At 45.3% G+C, this 19,181-nt stretch overlaps 1 protein-coding gene across 3 annotated transcripts in view; it reads left to right on the top strand.

Annotated features, from left to right (window-relative positions):
* Positions 1-5,479, top strand: part of PRKN (parkin RBR E3 ubiquitin protein ligase) — a 1,256,589-nt gene extending 1,251,110 nt beyond the window's left edge. For 2 of the 3 annotated variants that reach the window (XM_045805474.2, XM_045805473.2), the window contains exon 12: positions 2,327-5,479. In XM_045805474.2, coding sequence (XP_045661430.2) covers positions 2,327-2,439 — 113 coding nt within the window. In that variant the 3' untranslated portion in view covers positions 2,440-5,479. The other variant, XM_087865639.1, reaches the window with a different exon arrangement.
* Positions 5,480-19,181: the final 13,702 nt, after the last annotated feature.

Below are 19,181 nucleotides of genomic sequence, written 5' to 3'. Positions count from 1 at the left end.
GGGACCTGAGCCAAAGGCAGACACTAATGACTGAGCCACCCAGGCACCACCAGATCCCCGATTTCTTTGAAATATTGGGATTTACTATAAATGGAAAGCCCTCATTTTTCACCGATAGATTTTTAACGCATGACCAGAAAAGCTGAAACTTCAAGCTTGTTAATAATAAGCTACTGTTCGTCTAAACTGTTTTACAGCGTACTGCAGAGATAAATGTGAGCTCAGTGGGCAAGAAAAGCTGGTTTCATGATCTCATTCTCACAGTAAATCCACGGCCTGTGTCATAGTCACCTGAATCCTGGAAAGGAGTTCTTCCTGCAGCAAAGCTGCAATGAACGTGAGGCTCGTGCCTGCTTTAAACACAGGCTAAGCCTCTCGGCTTCCTCCTGCCTTCTTCAGCCTGGGAAGCGTCGTCCTTCCCTTCCACCTCGAACAGCTGAGTTTCCACGTCCATTCTCTGATCAGCAAGTGCCTGTTGCCAGTTCAATGTCCCTTCAGGTCGTTCAAGAACTTCTACTCCCTCATTAAATTGAATGGAAGAGTCGCTGGCCCCGCCATGGCGATGGGCACAGCCGCATCAGCCAGTGGACCGAATTCTCTAGGAGGGAAGCCATGTTTTCTTGGCTTCAGTGCCCACAAAGTCCGGTGAAGTTGTCAGCAGTTGCACGCTCGCCGTCACTTTTATGTTGGCAAAGCTTCTAGAATCAAGAGTCCCTGGTGCTTCTCCATACTGTGGGAGCTAGCATATTGCCTTGCACCTCTTAAGCTCCAGGGGGGAAAGAAAGTTAATAACATGAATATTCTCTCTTCCTGTTTCCTTCCTTCTTATTCTATGGAGCCATTGTGATTCTAGTTTCTATAATAAAATGTTATTTGTAATGTTAGTATTTTTGAAGATTTTAGTATCGTAGGAAAACATTATTTACATCATAAGCGTTTAGTCATTAAATATGTATTAAAAATTATACAGTCCTGCAATTGTGTAATCCTAAGTGGGAAATATTAAGGGGAAAGTATCATAGGTGAGTTTTCCCTTTATTTTCTGCATATTTATAATTTTTAAATGATGTTTAAAACAAACCAAAAAGAAGTAGCAAAGTAGGGGATTTTAAATGCCCTTAAATTATCCTACAACAAATTCCTTTAGGTACATATTCATAAATATTTTAAATCAGTGGAAGTTCTCATGCCATATTTCTAATAATAAAAATGAGGCAGTACAGAAGCAATTACCTGGAAAATTTGGCAAGAAAAAATGACTTAACAAGATAATTGGTAAAATTGAATAATAAAGCACATCCAATGTTATGTCAGATTCAAGCAAGGAACTGCATTTTCCTGAATTATCTAGGAAATTCAGTCAGAAACTCTTCTCTGCATATAACCGCATACAAGTAACTCCCTCTGCATGCCACTGCAGCTCGCTGTCTGAACCCCAGGAGCAAATAAGAAATGAATTTCACAAATGTGGAAAGGGAAGGAATCCAAAGTGAGTCCTAGAATAAGGGACCGTTCATCTCCCGCTGCAAAGGCCCTGTTCTGGGAAAGAACGACAGACCCTGGTGAAATCTCAGGCTTTGCCATTTAGAAGTACTTGACCTTGAGAAAATTCTGCAAGGGAGTAACACTCCTACTTCCTAGGTGCTTTTGAGGAGTAATGAAGTAATCCACGTAGAGTGCCTAGTTTCCCTCATCCACTCATCTTGATAACATTAAGGAATGTATTCTCCATTAAATAGTTTTTTTTTTTAATATTTCATTTATTTGACAGAGAGAGAGCACATAAGAAGGGGGAGGAACAGAGGGAGAAACAGACTCCCCGTTGAGCAGGGAGCCAATGTGGGGCTCAATCCCAGGACCCTGGGATCGTGACCTGAGCTGAAGGCAGACGCTTAACTGACTGAGCCACCCAGGCATTCATCTGTTAAATACTTTAATACTGCTTTCCCAACTCCTGTTTCATGAATTTTGCCAAGCCAAGTAATATTATATGTTATATGTTAAATAATTAAGTATATTAACATCTATTTTAAACATTCGACAATATACATTTCAATAAGGAATTGACCCCATCTGTGAAACGCAAAGCATTTGTCTCTAAATCCCATTTCAGGAGAAGTAAATACCCGCGGATTTACAAATAACATTTGTCCTAGATGGGAGTGGCGTGCCTCACCCTCACTCCTCTCTTAATGAATGAATGTCTTAACTTCAGAATGCCCTTGGATGGCTTGTGACAACCCCTTAGAAAGTCAGTTCTGGACCGTGTGTGGGTGCGGGAAGCAGTGTCTCCAGGTGTTTGCCCGTGTCCTTTGTGTGCCCGCAGGAGGATGCATGCACATGAAGTGCCCACAGCCCCAGTGTCAGCTGGAGTGGTGCTGGGCCTGCAGCTGTGAGTGGAACCGCGCCTGCATGGGGGACCACTGGTTCGACGTGTAGCTGCAGCCCCGCGAGCCGGCGCCCCCCACCGCCCAACCTGGAAATGTACAAAGGGTTCCGCCTTTCGCTGCTCTCTCTCCAAACTCTCTCCCTCCCTCTCTCCCTCACTCTCTCTCTTGCACGCATGCACACAGACACTCACGCACCCCTCCAGTTCCTTCCAAAACCACAAAAGCAAAGTTACAGGAGAAGCTCCTGGGATCCCTTTCTTCGTGCCCTCGAGAAACAGCAAGACGTACTCTCAGGCCTCAGCAACATGCAGAGCCCAGAGCACAGAGGGAGGTGCATTCCACCTCTCCTATGGATCAGCATTCTTGGGGGGGGGGAATTCAAGTCAGCCTGGATTTAAGAACGCAGAGATAGATTTCTCAGGTTTAATTTCCTACATTGTACCTTCAGCAAAGATTGGGAAGAAACCATTGGTAAGGAAATAGGTTGAAGGGACCACTGTCAGTGTTCTCTGTAAGACGGCCGACAGGGGGTTCTGAGAACTATATCCTGGGCTTTAAGAGCAATGCTCTTACTTAAATTTTCAGAGAGTATCTATTCCCAAAGAACCACAGGCCATAGTCAAAACTCTGCTTATCCCAAAGAATTCTACCTTTATAGATGCCGCTGATGGGGTATCAAGGATGCGTAAACCAGCTTGTCAACTAGTGAGAAATTGTGGAAGTTAACTTGAATGTTGAGTGTGGACCTTATAGGAAAGAAATCAAAACTTCATGTACTTTCCATTGAATTATTGGAGAGCTTAGAAAGAAATTGTTTTTCTGAAAATATTACAAAGTCTGTAATTTGATTTTAAACGTTCATTTTGTGGCTTGGGGAATACACCAGTACATTTGGCTTCACTGTAACTCTAATGGGTAAGGTCCTATAGAGCAGACATTTTTAGAAATGGTTTTATAATGATTCTCAATGTTAACAGGAGTGCAGGGTGTTAAGGCAGAAATCTGTAAAGAAGGAGATTTCCAGGGCTAACAAAATGAAACCAAGACTGATTGTGTACCAGAAAGGTTTCTGCTCTTTCTGAACCTTCTCGGCCCCCCAGCTGCACGCCCCAGGGGCTCAGCCCCCCGAATGGGTTTCTCCAAGGAGAGCTCTTCTCTGTGACAGTAGAGTCACACCAGAAGATCCCCTCATGTTGACATGGATCAAAATGGAGTGTCCAGCAAGTTTTCATCATTTTTTTTTTGAGGCATTCACAGCACATCAAAAAGAGATGTGTTTGCCCCCAATGCACAGCCCTCGTTTTCCGTAGCACAGAAATCAGATGAAAAAGTCTAACCTCCGTCTTTGGTTCTCATCGCCTGTCTTCTCAGGGCTTCTCTCTGTAGACATAGTGCCAGAAATCCTTGCTGGGGGAGAGAGGGAATGACCTCAGAATATTTCCCAAGGTCATCTGTCCTTCTGTCCCTAACCATCCTCCCAGGGACAGTTCTGCCGGACCTCCCTTTTCCCTCAGAGGCTGGTCCTGGGACAAGATGGGGTGTGGGGCCACAGCGGCATTAATCAACCTCGTGTGGCTTCGCTCTGTCAGAAAATCCAACCTCCCCAGCGTGACCCCAGAGCTGCCAGACTCATGTCACGAAGCCTTAGAGATCATAGCAAGGGAACAGAGAGCCAAGTTCTGTGAGCGTGAAAAAAGGAAGGTCGCCAGGCATGAGCCCACGTGCGCCAGGGGCTGGTGTCGGGGAGGGCACGTTGCTGACAATCGCGGCAAGTAGCTTCTTACACTGACCCAGGGGGACAAATGAGCGGCTCCCTGTGTCACGTGGAGCACCCCGCATTTTATGTCCATTATAGCTCTCAGGTTAGTGATGCTGTCGTGACTGCTTCCTTCCAAATTTGCCTGTTGTGTTGGGTGTGCGAAGCCCGAACAGGGTTTGCACTTGCTCTCATGGGTTCAGGCACAGTAGAAGTTTCTAGGGCTCTGCTCCTTTCCTGGTGCTGGTCTTTTTTTTTTTTTTTTTTCTTTTTTCCAGAATAGAACACTGAAACAAGTTAAAGGAAAAAAACAGCCTCTGTAAAGGAATGGGAATCACAAACCACTATAAATGAACGTGTTTGAACATGAAATGTGTAACCGAATGTGAATATATCAGAAGAATAGAAATAAAATCTTTGCAGGAGAATCTTTATTTTTCTCTGAAACGTGTAAAGGAATATTGGACAACTGTGTCTAAGGTCGTACTCAAATTATCAATAAAAGCATCAAAAGAGCTTTTGAGTCCATCTCTGAAGATAGGTTTTCGGTAAACACTGGACGTGTTGGGAGAGCGAACCAGGGCACCTCGCTCCAGGGGCCTCCCTCGGGGCCTGAAGGGATCGCCTGGCGGGGCAGCGGCCGTTTTTATCTAAAAAGCAAACCGCCAATTTAAAATCTAACGGGTGACTTTGCTGCTCTGTCAGCAAACTTTTCTAGTAAATGTTTAAAACAGAAGTTTGAGTCAGGAAAAACCACAAGGATTCTCTGTGACTTTGCATGGCTCTTGTCGTGGGTGTGTTGACTCTGCGTTTCTTAAGAACTGTTGCAGTGGCTGGAGTGAGTGACAATGAGCTTGTTTTGAGCAATCTGGAATGGAACATTCTTGGAGAGCTCCTATGCATGTGTTAGGCAAGCCGCACACCCTGAGGGCACACTGGTGCCAAACATGCCAGGAAAGGCTCTAAAGAAACACAAAGTTTCTTGAAATGATGGCCCTAGTATTGACACTCATCTCCAGGGTGTAAATTAGAGACTTGATATTGTGAATGGAAATGAATAAGCACAGATTTGAAATGCTTATTTGAAAAGAAACAGCAATGTGGGGAAAAGCCAGCATCATTGGTTGGGCGGTGGTATGTGCCCCCCCACCATCCTTGCTAGGCCATTTCTGGTACCATGGAGAGTGTCGATGTCAGGTTTTAAAAAGAAAACCCTATCTCAAAACAACACTGAACCCATCTTCCGGTTATCCACTCTGAATAAACTGTCCGACCACAAATATTTAAGTTTGCTCTGCAGTTTGGATAATCATGCAAAAAAAAAAAAAAAGAAGGTGAGTAGTATTGTCCAGGAAGACATGTGGCACACAGATGTGTGGTGCTGCCTGGGTGGGCCCACAGTGTTCCTTGATCTCATCATCCAATGTGTAGACTGAGAGAATCAACTTTGTCAGCATCAAAATGTAACTGGACCCCAGAAGACAGACTCACACGAGTCCAACTCATAAGAGAACAAAGTACAAAACCTAGAACATCAATTTAAATGTGTATTTACAATGAGGAGCTCATGTCCTGATCTTTACAAGAATCCTTACACCCTCTTTCTTCATACTGTCTCCTCCCCACTTCGGCTGGCCAGCCTCAGATCTCCATTTAACCGGCTCCTCCAGAAACCCTTCTCTCCTCATCCTGGCCTTCACTGGAGGTCCTTCCTGAATGTTCCCAGAATCACACGACTTCCCACATCAGAGTTGTATGGTGTTTTTCCCAATACCAGGAAATTCTCCACCTCTCCACACAGCAACGGGGTGTCCTACAAGGCAATTCGATTCTGACACTAACTTCCCAGAGTAAGTGTCAGACCCCACAGGTAAGAGCTCAGTTTCACCAGACCACCCCACGTCAGACATGGCCAAGTCCCCGGTTACCAACCGTACTTCCCACTGACTGGCTGGGAATCTGCGGTCCCCATGACCCCCCTCCTCAGGCTCAGTACCTCACTAGAATGACTCATAAAACTCAGGAAAGCATTTTACTTACTACTATGGGCTGTGATAGAGAATCCAAACTCAAGGATCGCTGAATGGAGAGATGCATAGGGCAGGGTTGGGATGGGACCAGGTGTGTGCACAGAGTTTCCGTGGCCCCTATGGGGACACCACCTTCCCAACAACAACTGGAAAGCTCTCTGAAACCCGTCGTGTAGGGGTTTCTATGGAGGTTTCATTAAGTAGGCATGATTGATAATATCATTGGCCATTAGTAATTAACTCCATCTCCAGCCTTCTGGAGATGGTAAGGGATTGGGGCTGAACGTGCCAGCCCTCTAATCATGCCTTGGTTTTTCTGGCAAGCGTCCTGAAGCTAGCTGAGGCCCCCCAACCACAGACACCTCGTTAGCATACAAAAGACACTCATCACTGCAGATTCTGAGACTTTTGGGAGCTGTGTGCCAGGAACCAAATATATATGTCTTATATTTATTTATATTTATTTTAACTTATTTGCATACATATCTTTTTTTTTTTTGAAGGGAGCAGTGGGGAGGGGCAGAGAGAAAGAGACTCTTTTTTTTTTTTTAAAGATTTTATTTATTTATTTGACAGAGAGAGACAGCCAGCGAGAGAGGGAACACAAGCAGGGGGAGTGGGAGAGGAAGAAGCAGGCTCCCAGTGGAAAAGCCTGATATGGGGCTCAATCTCACAACACCAGGATCACGCCCTGAGCCGAAGGCAGACGCCCAACCACTGTGCCACCCAGGCGCCCCGGAAAAAGAGACTCTTAAGCAGGCTCCACGCCCAGCACAGAGCCATTTGCGGGACTTGATCTCACAACCCTGAGATCACGACCTGATCCCACAGCGGAGCCTGCTTCTCCCTCTGCCCCTCTCCCACCTCACGCTCCTTCTCTCTTTCTCCCTCAAATAAAATCTTTTTAAAAATTTTTAAAAATAATTCTGCTCTTGAGTTACCGGAACTTTTACTAAAATAACAAAACAGTAGATTAGAGACTTCCTACTGCTTCTTTTTCTACCAGACAGATTTGGGAGAGGTGAGCTGGGAGAGGAGTTGAGTCTGGGAAGGTATGCAGCCCAGCGTGAATGCAGCACGTCCTCCTCCTGCTTCTGTGCACCTGCTGGGGGGTGGGGGTGGGAGGGGAGGGTTCCTGGCTCCTGGAAAGACTCTTTTCTCTAAGAAGCAAGGAAGTAAAAGGTTAACATGCCAACTTAAGTGGCCACTTCTGCCTCATTAATATAAAAGAAAAATGGTTTCATGTTTCTGATTTCTCCCTCCAAAAGCATCTTTCCCAATGCAAACTCGATCGATTTCAGGAAGCTAGAATGATCCAGCGGCAGCTAACAGAGTGTGTGAGAAAGACGTGAGCAAAGATCAAATCAATGTCACGCAAGGGGTGATGACCTTGTTTCGTCCATAAGTGGTAGGAAATATAAACCTACTTCTCTCTTCTGTGAAGTAAATCGAATAAATTGAATAAAGTCATTTCAATCTATTTTAATAAGTTTGCACACCGAGTCAGTGCTGGGCAGAGGCCTCACACTGAGGGCAGGCAGGGGCAGCACCAGGCGCTAAGGCCTCCCACGCCCGTCAGCCCCCCTCAGCCGCTGCTCCTTCTGGGCGGCCTGCCTCTGCAAAGGGTGCCCTGGTCCATCTGCGAGCCAAACCAACCAAGAGGCCAACATCTTGGATACTGATGCCTCCCAAAGGAGCTTATCCCACTAAAAATAGGGCCTACGGAAACCACAGCAAGCCCTTGATACTCACGAGGGACCATGGAGCGGCATTCGAGAATCCCTGAATTCTGAACTCTCTCTGTCCCCAGCAGCTGGCTTCATTCGCAGGCCACTGTCACAGAGACATCGGATTTCATGCTCTCACACGCATTCGGTGCCATATCCCAGCGGAACTCTCGGCCTGTTTCCCTGCGGTGACGTCACAATTTGTTTTTTCTTCTCTTGCCTTTCCCGTTTCATAGTCCAGGTGAAGATTTTCTGTCACTAGGTTTTCTGGTTCATTTTGTCTTGGTCGCCCCGACAATTTTCACGAAGCGAGTGTCCTCGCTGATTTAGGACAGAGTCTCCCAACCTGTTTTTATTTATTGTTTTATGACTGAGATTCCGTCAGAAGTCATCTGAACAAACAGGTCCTAGTACCACGTACTTTCAACAAGAAATTTCAATACAGAGCCATTTGTCAGTTTCTGATGGTTTTCCATGAAGCTATCCTTCGGAGGGATCAGAAAAATATTCGCTGATCGCAGTATCATCTGTGATCAAGGAACTTTGAACATAGGCCATTCTTACCCCGATTCTCCTCACATCGAGAAACACCTAGAACTGTGCCCAGCAGTCGGTAACGGTCAGCAATCAAGTATCAGCGGCATCCCCCGATCGTGTTGGAGCCACGGGTCTGTGCCTTCTCATTCAACCCTGTGGGAGAAGCCCGTGTCCCTGGCAGAGTCACGGAGGTCACCTGGGCAAGAGTTCAAGGGTCAGAGACAGGGTCTCATGATCCTCAGATCTGCTCCTTAACTACAGCAAAATGTTTATTTGAACTGCTTGCCCGTGTTTATTTATTCCTGCCCCTGATTGTGGCACTGATGGGAAAGAAGCTCTTGTGGAAATGGCAAGCACAGAGTTGGCCATGACCGTGCAAGGGGGCCAGGCTGGTCTGCACAGGTGCTCGGGTGACAGCATCATTACAGTGGGGAGACGAGAGCTCAAGAGCGTTAGACGCGGGAACGTCAAACATCAGGTCAGGAAACTGTCTCCGTAAAAGGTCAGATGGTGAATGTAGTTGACCCTTGAACAACATGAGTGTGAACTGCACGGGTTCACTGAAACGCAGATTTTTTCCCGTAAAACAGTATGGTACTATAAACGTATTTCTCTTCCTTATGATTTTCTTTTTTTTTTTAAAGATTTTATTTATTTATTTATTTGACAGAGATAGAGACAGCCAGCGAGAGACGGAACACAAGCAGGGGGAGTGGGAGAGGAAGAAGCAGGCTCCCAGCGGAGGACCCTGATGCGGGGCTCGATCCCAGAACGCTGGGATCACGCCCTGAGCCGAAGGCAGACGCTTAACGACTGGGCCGCCCAGGTGCCCCTTCCTTATGATTTTCTTGACCGTGTTTTCCTATAGGGAACTTGATGGTAAGACTGCAGTATCCGATACATTAACATACAAAATATGTGTTAATCCCGTTTCCATTATCAGTAAGGCTTTCTGTCAAAAGTAGGCTATTAGTTGGAGTGCCTGGGCGGCTCAGTCAGTTAAGTGTCCAACTGTTGATTTTGGTTCAGGTCATGATCTCAGGGTCATGAGTTGAAGCCCTGCATCAGGCTCCGTGCTCAGTGCCGAGTCTGCTCGAGGTTCTCTCTCTCCCTCTGCCCCTCCCGCTCATGCTCCCGCTCGTTCTCTCAAATAAATAAATTAAATCCTTTTTTTTTTTTAAGTAGACTGTTAGTCATCAAGATTTGGGAGGTCAAAAGTTATATGCAGATCTGTGATTGTGTGGGGTGTGAGGTTAGAGCCCCCACCCCCCACATGGTTCCAGTGTCAACTGTATTTTAGGTTTTCGGGCCATAAATCCCTGTTGCAGCCACTCAGCTTTGCTTCTGCAGAGCGACGGCCACTTAGACAGCATACGAACAGAAATGTATGCTTGTGTTCCATTAAAAACTGAAATACAGGCAGTGGGTCCCTCTCACAGTAACTGAAAAACTTCTTTACAGATTCAAATATGAAGACACATTAAAAGAAAACATTAATTTTTTTTTCAAAATTGTGTTATCTGAATACTTTGGGTGTCAGGGTCACAAAAATAATGACAAGATTGCTCTGCTCAAACTTCCGACAAACTAGCAGAGGACACAGATACGTAACAACATAGCAGTAGGATTGACGCTCTCACAGAAGTTGTGCCAGGTCAGGGTCCGGCGGGGAAAAGGATGAAAGGACGCTTCCCAGGCTCAGACTGAAAAAGAACGGGAGCGCGCAGGCAGGTGGCCACCAGCGGGGAGAGGAGGCTGGGCCCCAGCAGCGTCAGATCGCAGTCACCTTCTGCGTGGGTCTCGGAGCCCGAGCGATGGAGGGAGACGCGGCCAGGGAAGCAGGGGTGAAACTGATCCATATGAACCCACTAGGAAGTTCCTACTCCACTCGTGGACGATGGGACACCATTGAGGGAGTTTAAGAAAGGAAAGGACTTTATCCAGTCGGTATTTTAGAAAATGCATTCCATTGGGTATGGGACTGGCGAAAAGAGAGCATTTGAAGGCTTTCTCCAGAGTGGGATGAGACGAGCTTGGGGCCAGAACCAAGGCATGGCAGTGGCCACGAAGAGGAGGCATCCGATATGAATTTAGGACTCAAAATCAATGCCTATTCGATCCAGGAGCAGAAATAGGACATGAGCAGAAAACTGAACAAATCCAAAAAAGTCTGGAGCTCAGTTAATAGCATTGTACCAACGTTCATTTCTTAGCTTAAATAAATCGTGCTGTGATTTAGGCAAGATGCTAAAATTAGGAGAAGTTGTATAAATACAGAGGAATGCTGTCTACATCTTTGCAACTTTTCTGTAAATCTAAAATTACTCCAAAATAAAAAGACTAAAAATTTTTAAGAAGTATAGCATTTGGTCATCGGCTGGATGGGACAAATGAGTCAGACAGAGAGGGTGGACCTGGGCTTCTCCCGGATGGCTGTGGGGCTGGTGAGGAGAACACAGGAGGGGGGCCACGTCCGTCCTGGAGTGTGTTTTATTGTAACCTTTGTGCTACAAATAAGTCGTTTTTGATCAGAGATGCTTCAAAATAATAATTTTACGTGATACCTTAGATTGGTAAAGAAATGACCAAAGGTAATCTACGCTATGTCAACCTTCGTGCCCAAGATGAGAGGTGCATCTCTGGCTGTTTGTGACTGGGTATTTTAGCCTGAACTTTCTCCTTCCAAATCAGTAATCTGATCAGAAGCGAACGTGTAATTGGGTAACAAAGGAGAAGCCATGGCTCAAGGCCAAGCGGTGAGTGTTGATTCCCAGGGGGTCAATTCAAAAGAAGAATTGTGAAAAAGCAAACACCCAACTCCCCAGGGGAAATACGTTTCTGACACATAAGGAAAAAAATTAGGAGCCTGGGGAGGGGAGGTCAGAAAACAAAAGAGCGCTTCTCACTTGGTTTTTCAGAGCAGAGTCAATCCAGATTATCCAACATGGGGAAAATGTGGCAAAAAGAATATAGTCTTGACCCCTCAGTGATTCTTGCAATTTCTTAATGTTAGAGGCAACTTTGGGAACTAATGTGGCGTCTGAAGAAATATTTATATAAGTTTATCTGCCCATTGTTTCACTTCATTTTCTTTTCCTTCTAGTAACTTCACATGATCTGAAAATTAATATTTCACAGGACAAGAGAGCATATCTAATATGCTTCCCTTGTTATAAAATGACGTCACACTCGTTTGTGCTTCTATCCACTGTCCGTTGACCCTTCCATCTCTACGCCTGGCAGAGTTTGGTGGCTGGAATGACACCAGAAGCAATGCTGGCTTATTGGAGTGGTGAGATTTGGGATGATTTTTTTTCTTCCTTGTTCTTTTCTGTAGTACTTGAATTTTTTATGACAAAAAGGCATCATTTTCAGAGAAAAAACACTATTACTTAAAAGAGAGAAGGCCAACAGAAATCTATAGACCAGCCTTACTTGTGAACTGTGTTGGGGGTTCTTCATGGGGTTTATATGGACAGAACGGCCGTGCTATGGTGCCCACATGGGGAGAGTCTTAAGGTAGAAAACCTGACGGTGCTCCAGGATGTTCAGCATGCTCTATTAAAGCTGAAAGTCCATCTGTTGGCCTGAAGGTGTCCAAATCGGTCTGTGTAGTGAGTTAACTGTTGCCAGGGCGTCTGTCCCAGATGGAGGTGGGGAGGGTCGCCATGCAGACCAGCCACCTGGGGGCTTCCTGGGGGAGCCCTCTTCGATGGGGCAATTCTCTGTAGACTTTCAGGCCACAAAATCTCCTTCAACTGTTGAATATTTTTTTCCCAGCTATCTTAAAACATCTCTGCATTAATACTCATTTACTATTCTTATTAGTAGCTTCTCTTGCTACATCCTACTATATGTGCATAAGCTATGTTGTTTGCCTATGGTCCAGAAAACTGAATCCCTACCTAGATATTACAACTGAAATATGAGCATTTTATTTTTAAATTCTTAAAAACATTTTATTTATTCATTTGACAGAGAGAGAGACAGAGCACAAGCAGGGGGAGTGGCAGGCAGAGGGAGAGGGAGAAGCAGGCTCCCTGCTGAACAGAGATCCCGGCATGGGACTCGATCCCAGGGCCCTGGGATCATGACCTGAGCTGAAGGCAGACACTTAACTGACTGAGCCACCCAGGCACCCCAAATCTGAGCATTTTAAATAAAGAACTGTAAAGACATTTTCAACAGTATATTAAAAGAACTGCCCACTACAACCAAGTAAGTTGTAAGCATTTCACAATATAGGCAAACAAAATAATCTCATTTGATGGCAAAATGACATTTGGTAAAAGTAAACATTTATTCTTATCGAAAAACAGATGCTTAAAAAGCTAGAAATTGAAGGATGTTTCTAAGCTTGGTAAAGAAAATGACTCATTGGTGGAACCTGAAGGTGTGCTCATTAAATTCAACCCTCATTACAGTAAGACTCATCATAGCGACCGTGATCTGCTTGGCCCATCACCTCTTCTCCCTCTTTGGCTGACAGACCATGATTTTGTTCGGTTTTTTCCTCCTTTCCTATTCGGCCACATACCACAGGGAAAGGTGACCAAACCCACCGCAGAGTAATAAAAACATATATCCAGACAAAATCTTGTACAGGAATGTTCAGGGAAGCTTTATGCATAAGAGCAAAAAGGTAGAAACAATCCAATGTCCATCAACTGATAAATAGATAAGTAATGTGATGTATTCATAGACCGGAAGATTATTTGTCCATAAAAAGGAACGAAGTGTTGGTAGGTGTTACAACGTGGATGAACCTTAGAAACAATCAGAGTGAAAGAAGCCAGACACGAAAGCCCACATATTGTAGGATTCCTTTTACACGAGCTGCCCTGAAGAGGCAATTCTATAGAGACGGGAAGAAGAGTGGTGGTTGCCAAGGGCTGGGGGTAGAGGGAATGGGGAGCCACTGCCAATGGGTACAGACTTTCTTTGAGGGGTGATGGAAATATCCTAAAGTTGGTTTTGGTGATAAAGGCACAACTGCATGGATTCACGTAAAGTTGTTGAATTATACAATGTAATGGGTGAACTGCTTGATACGTGGATTAAATCTCAAAGCTGCTACCAAAAAAAAAAAAAAAGAAGAAGTGGAAGATGGAGAAGTAGAGAGAACAAATATGCCCTTGGTCTTTTGAAGGACCTGATGGGCCCTTGGTGATAGGGGGGAGATAAAGGGTCGAGGTAAGGCATTTGTTTTAAGATAGAATCACGACTGCAGGGCAGGAGCCAGGGCATAGAGAGAAGCTGAAAGGACAGAATTGTGACCGAATGTTCTAGAAGAGAGACGATCTGATTGCAGAAGGAGGACTAGCCTCAAGCAAGAAGGCTGCAAGGGGCCTCCAATTGGACGGCTCCTGTGATCTTGCCTCCTTCTAAGAAAAGCCGTGTGTCTTGGGAATGAGGCCAATCCTGCTTCCCAAGTGGGGGCAGACGCAGGCAGAGTCCGTGCCCGAGGCTGCACCTGCTCAGAGGACACTCCGCGGGAGGCTCAGAGGCCACACTGACTGGGAGAGACAGGTCCCCAGTGAGAAATCCTACAGAAAGCCTGAGAACGGGGCCTGTGCCTTCGAGCAGAGCTCCTGCCAGGAGCCTCCCCCACACTGTATTCCTCACCAGGAAAGAGGAAGGAAAGCATGGAATGGGGCTTCGGACCCAGGTTCTAGCTCAGTTCTGTAGGGTATCTGTGATAGGTAGCGACCACTAAATAGATGGTCAGATGAGGAAGAACAATTAGCAAATCGGTCAGTTGCATTTTATATATGTTTCTGGTCTCATGGATAACTATTCGGATGTGGTCTTTTGCTTTCATCAAATATCAGAAATATCAAGTGAGTCTGGACTTCTGCTATAAATTGGAACAGTTTTCATTTTTGCAGTAAACAATTCTGTTTAAAATAATTTCTTAACAATTAACTCCAATAATACACATTCAAAAGAAATAGAAATCACAACCTCCGGATGCTCTTTCCTGCAGTAAGTTGGAATTCAGGGTTAAAACTGGGGACACCCAATGGTTGAAGTCAGAAGAGCATGTCTTTACCCATTAGGGATTCAATAAATATACCTTGACTTTCATTAACTGGGTTTGAGAAAGAAAACGTGGTCTACACACACTTGCCAATGTTCTCTCGTTCAACCAGGTGGCTGGAGTTTCTACTTTAATAAGGCAACGTCACTATCCTGCCTACACACTTACAAAGCCCGGATGGATGCACATGGCAAAAGGTCTTCCCCAACTTAACTCCTGATTCAGGATGTTCACATCAGTGAAGTAAGTCTTTTGAACCACTTTTAATGAGTTGGAAAACAATGAGTTCATAAGTAATCAGGGAAGAAATTATTGCTAGCTCAACAATCTCAATCTCTTTCCCAGGATGAAAGAGTGGGCTCATACCAGAGTAGTGGCAGAAATGTTTGGATTCGTAGAGAAGGAACAAACCAGGAGGTCACCCAGGTTGTCGTGGGACATTAAGTGGCTGAAGAAGGGGGGGGAAGAGGATGGAGAGGAAGTAAAGAGGGGACCACAGAGGCCAAAGCACACATCTCCACACCACCATGTCCTGGTCCTCTGTCTGTGTTCCCATTTAACCTTCTCAACAATGCATACATAGGACTTCCATTTTACAAATGAAAAGAAATGATTTCACAGAGATGAGTAATTTACCCCAGGTCATCCTATGTGGAACCCATTTGGAAAAAAAAAAAATGGCAGAACTTGGTGACCAAATAGACATAAGCAAGAAAGATGGCCCCTGAGGTTCAGGTATAGATACCACTGACAAAACCCAGAAAGGTGAGGAGGCCAAGACAGCACCTCATCCGTTACTGAATATGAACCAAACTCCTCCATAAAATATCCAGGTTCTAGAAGATCCATTGAAGCCCCCTTTCCAGGTCCACCCCCTTCTAATGCTCCCACACACAATAGGCTCCAGACCAACTTGCCCCTTCAGCTCAACCAGGCTTGGGTTCTCCCCTGTCTCTGAAATGTCGCAACACTTCACACTTCTCTCCTGAACCACACCACATTCAGTCTGGTAACATGGCTCTTCGCCTCCCGCACAAGGTAGTGACCACATGAAGAAGAGGTACTGAACCTTAATAACCTTGATTACCACGCCCTCTTCACTCAGAGCCTAGAACTATCCCTGGTATACAGTAGGTGCTTCATGTTTCATGAGTGAGGCTGTGGATGCATGAATTGGGTTTAGTGCCCTGACATGACGGCTATATATCTACACCATTTAGCAAAGATAAATGAGAAAGTAGATTTTGAAAAAACATGAATGGAGATTATACACTTTCCATGATCTAAGCGTGTAATCCCATTCAAATTAAAAAGCTCTTCCATGTATGTTTAATGGAACCTTCCTAGTTAGCAGGGTAAGAACTCTGCGTTTGGGTTTGGAGGCGGGGTGGCGGTACTGGAAAGTCGAGGGCCTGGCTCCTAGCCCAGGGTTGCCCTGCACCAGCTGTGAAGCCGGACCAGCACTGGGTGGTATCCACCTGGGGGAGCATGGAAGGATACCATGAGAACATGTATACAAATAATTTAGCGCAATGTTCACCCACAAGAAGTGCTTATGTGAAACTGATGGTGGTCCGCGCGGCAGTAGTCACCTGACGTTTGCCGGTCTTAGCTTAGGCAGGATACCCGCTCTGTGCCTGAGCTCTTCCATCTATAAAATAAGGACAGTGATACCCGCCACATCTTCATTATGTTAAGAAAATACAAGATTTCGTAAATCTTCAAGGCAGTTGTGAAAGGAAGTCTGTTCTATGGTCTCAGAAAAAAAAAAATGCAATGCACGGCGCGCCCTGATGGAAACATTCTGGAACCACACGTTTACAGGGAGAAGAGCTCACGCCTTAGTGCTCCCTTACCTCCAGCAAGGATCTGTTCAAGGGACTGGGGCCACGAGGGTGGTCCTGTCTAAGCCAGCAGCAAGGAACACTCCACCGGCCCCCCACCGCCACTGCAGATTTGTCCCGGAAAAATCTCGGGGACAGTCCCCCTTTCTTACTTGCACCCTAGATTCAGGAGAAAGTGGCCGGACCCCACTGCCAAAGCCACGTGCCAACTCACAAATCAAAGATGTTTAAATGTCTGTGCAAACTCCCTGTTGGCTCATGCATCCCATGAAGTGAAACTTATTTTGCTTTCTCGACTACAAAATGTCTCCACCTCAGCCCTATTGACATTTGAGGCTAGATAATTCTCTGTTGTGGGGGCTGTCCTATGCATTGCAGAATGTTTGGTGGCATCCCTGGCCTCTACCCACTAGATGACAGCAGCAGTCCCCTCCTTGCCACTCCCAGTTGTAACAACCCAAAATGTCTCTGGACATCGCCCAATGTCCTCGGGGAAGCAACGTCACCCCCACTGAGAACCCCTAGCCTACCATATCTCAGCTACAGTATTGTATGCTGAGATAATGTGCTTTCATTAGAAAATCTGCCTTTCAAATTCCCCACGTATCTACACCAAAGAGTTTTTACCTAAATGCGTGTCTGCAAACTGTTTTCTTGTCTGGCTAAAATTACCTGGTAACAGCAGTGCAATTCCTATGAGAAGATGCGCTCTGGAATGACCGTTTTTGGAGACAGCCCCAGGTTATTCTGCTGTGAATTGTGAACAGCTCTGAGCCGCAGGAGAGATGGCCTCTGAGAGAGGTAGAACACACGATTAAGGCAATTCCAGAGAATCTTGAACTCCACATGCTGCCCTCTGCCTAGGGATAAATAGGGACTGTACTTGAGTAGCCACGGTTCCTTTCTAGAACCCATCAAGAATGCTTGAATTCACTTGAAATGAAAACCCAATTCCTCAGAAGCAAAATAATCAAATCTAGGTTTCTGCTTTCCCCACCAAAGTTTTCAGTTTCTCAACCCCAGGAAGCTTTGAACTGCTATGAAGATTTTCTGCAAGGAGTAAATGATGGTGTCCATTGCTTGTGTACTTAAAAATATGCCATCAGATACTTAAGTATTTCTATACTACGTCATGTTCCTGGGTACAAGATAATGTGTCGAGTATAAGATGGATCTGCGTGACGTCCTCCTACACTATGTTCACGATACCAACTAGATCACAGATTCTGTTTGAAAAGCACACCGTAGTTTACACTCTTGGCAAATACCCCCAGAATTTAGTTTCCTCTTGTCACTACCTCTTCTTTTTTTTTTTTTTTTTTTTTAAGATTTTACTTATTTATGTGACAGAGAGACAGCCAGCGAGAGAGGGAACACAGCAGGGGGAGTGGGAGAGGAAGAAGCAGGCTCCCAGCGGAGGAGCCCGATGTGGGACTCGATCCCGGTACGCCGGGATCACGCCCTGAGCCGAAGGCAGACGCTTTAACGACTGCGCTACCCAGGCGCCCCGTCACTACTTCTTCTTAAAGAGCGGTGTCTTCCCCTCCCGGTGAAATGGGGAAATAAAACCTCAGTTTGCTGGAATAAGCAATGCTTCCTCGGCAAAGATTTGTTTGGTGTGTAATCAGAAGATGATTAGTAAAGTGGAGTTTACCATTTGTACTTTTAACTGAGGCAAAATCAGCTATTTACACCTGGCTATGAACCATGAAGACAACACAGACACACACACAGGAGAGCGGGCACTTTCATCGGCCCCTTCGCTCAGAAGATGTGCGTACATTCTGGAGCCAGCCTGAGGCGTCAGCCGTGAGGCTGCCATTCCTTTGGTCCGTCTTATTTCTGGTCTCGCGAGTATGATTCCATTGTATTCTTTGTATACAGCGCAGCCCTAAAAAACACAAATCAGCTACTGCCGCTGGTCCTCAGCCTGAGAAATAGTCATTTGTTTCAGCCCGGGAAGAAAAACGGATTATGTTGGATTTATTGAGAAATATATTGGTCTCCAAAGTGGCCATCATTTTCTAAGGGATTTTTAAGAGTAACATTATTGATACACTGATTTTTGCGACGTTCTCTGGTCTGGGAATTGAAGCAGGTTTAAGTGACGATGCTTCGGTTGTTCCGCTATTCCCAGGCAGACAATGTCACCCTTGGCTGCCTCCTTAAGAGACGCCCAGTAGGCTTCTTACTGGGCCATATGCGCGTTCACCCCATTCGTCTTCTGTGTTGAGAGACTCTAAGCATTTCTTTTGATTTCTTCTCCCTCTGGAGTCCATGAAAAGGAGAACTGCCCCCACACCCATGTTCTGTATTTCCTCTAACCTAACAGCTTGTTGTAACAGCCACTCCCTTCCTCCTCTCCTCCTCCTCGCGTTACACCATCTCCTGTCAGCTTTTTATTTTTTTCCTTCTTATTTATTTCCTTAATTCAACTTTAACCTGCGGTCCTCCGGGTACTTTGCAGGCTCTCAGGATGCAGAGGAGATCCGTTTGCAGCCTGAAGCCCAAGGACAGTACATAAGATGCACAAATCCATAGAATCCAAGGTCAAAGATAGACATTCTAGAACTTTCCTTGCCAAAAAAAGACAATGACATAAATGGAATGGATGCTGGCATAAAATTCACCACCGTATAAACCATTTAAAGATGTTCACAGATATTGGGTATTTCTTAATTTTGACTTGACATCAAATTAGTGCAGTAACAGATTTTCTTTCTGATATGAGGCATACTGTTCCAGCCAGAATCATGGAAATTTGCAAGACACAAATGAATGTTAAAAGAAAATTCATCAATTAGAAATATAAGAAATCCTTTCTGAGAGAAAAATATCTCAGTAGTATGTTCAAACT

Source organism: Ursus americanus, chromosome 11, assembly GCF_024610735.1.
Source record: "Ursus americanus isolate L20-20 chromosome 11, mUrsAme1.1.p, whole genome shotgun sequence".
Taxonomy (NCBI): Eukaryota; Metazoa; Chordata; class Mammalia; order Carnivora; family Ursidae; genus Ursus; species Ursus americanus.
Note: the sequence above shows the minus strand (reverse complement) of the source record. Positions and strands in the feature narration are given on the sequence as shown.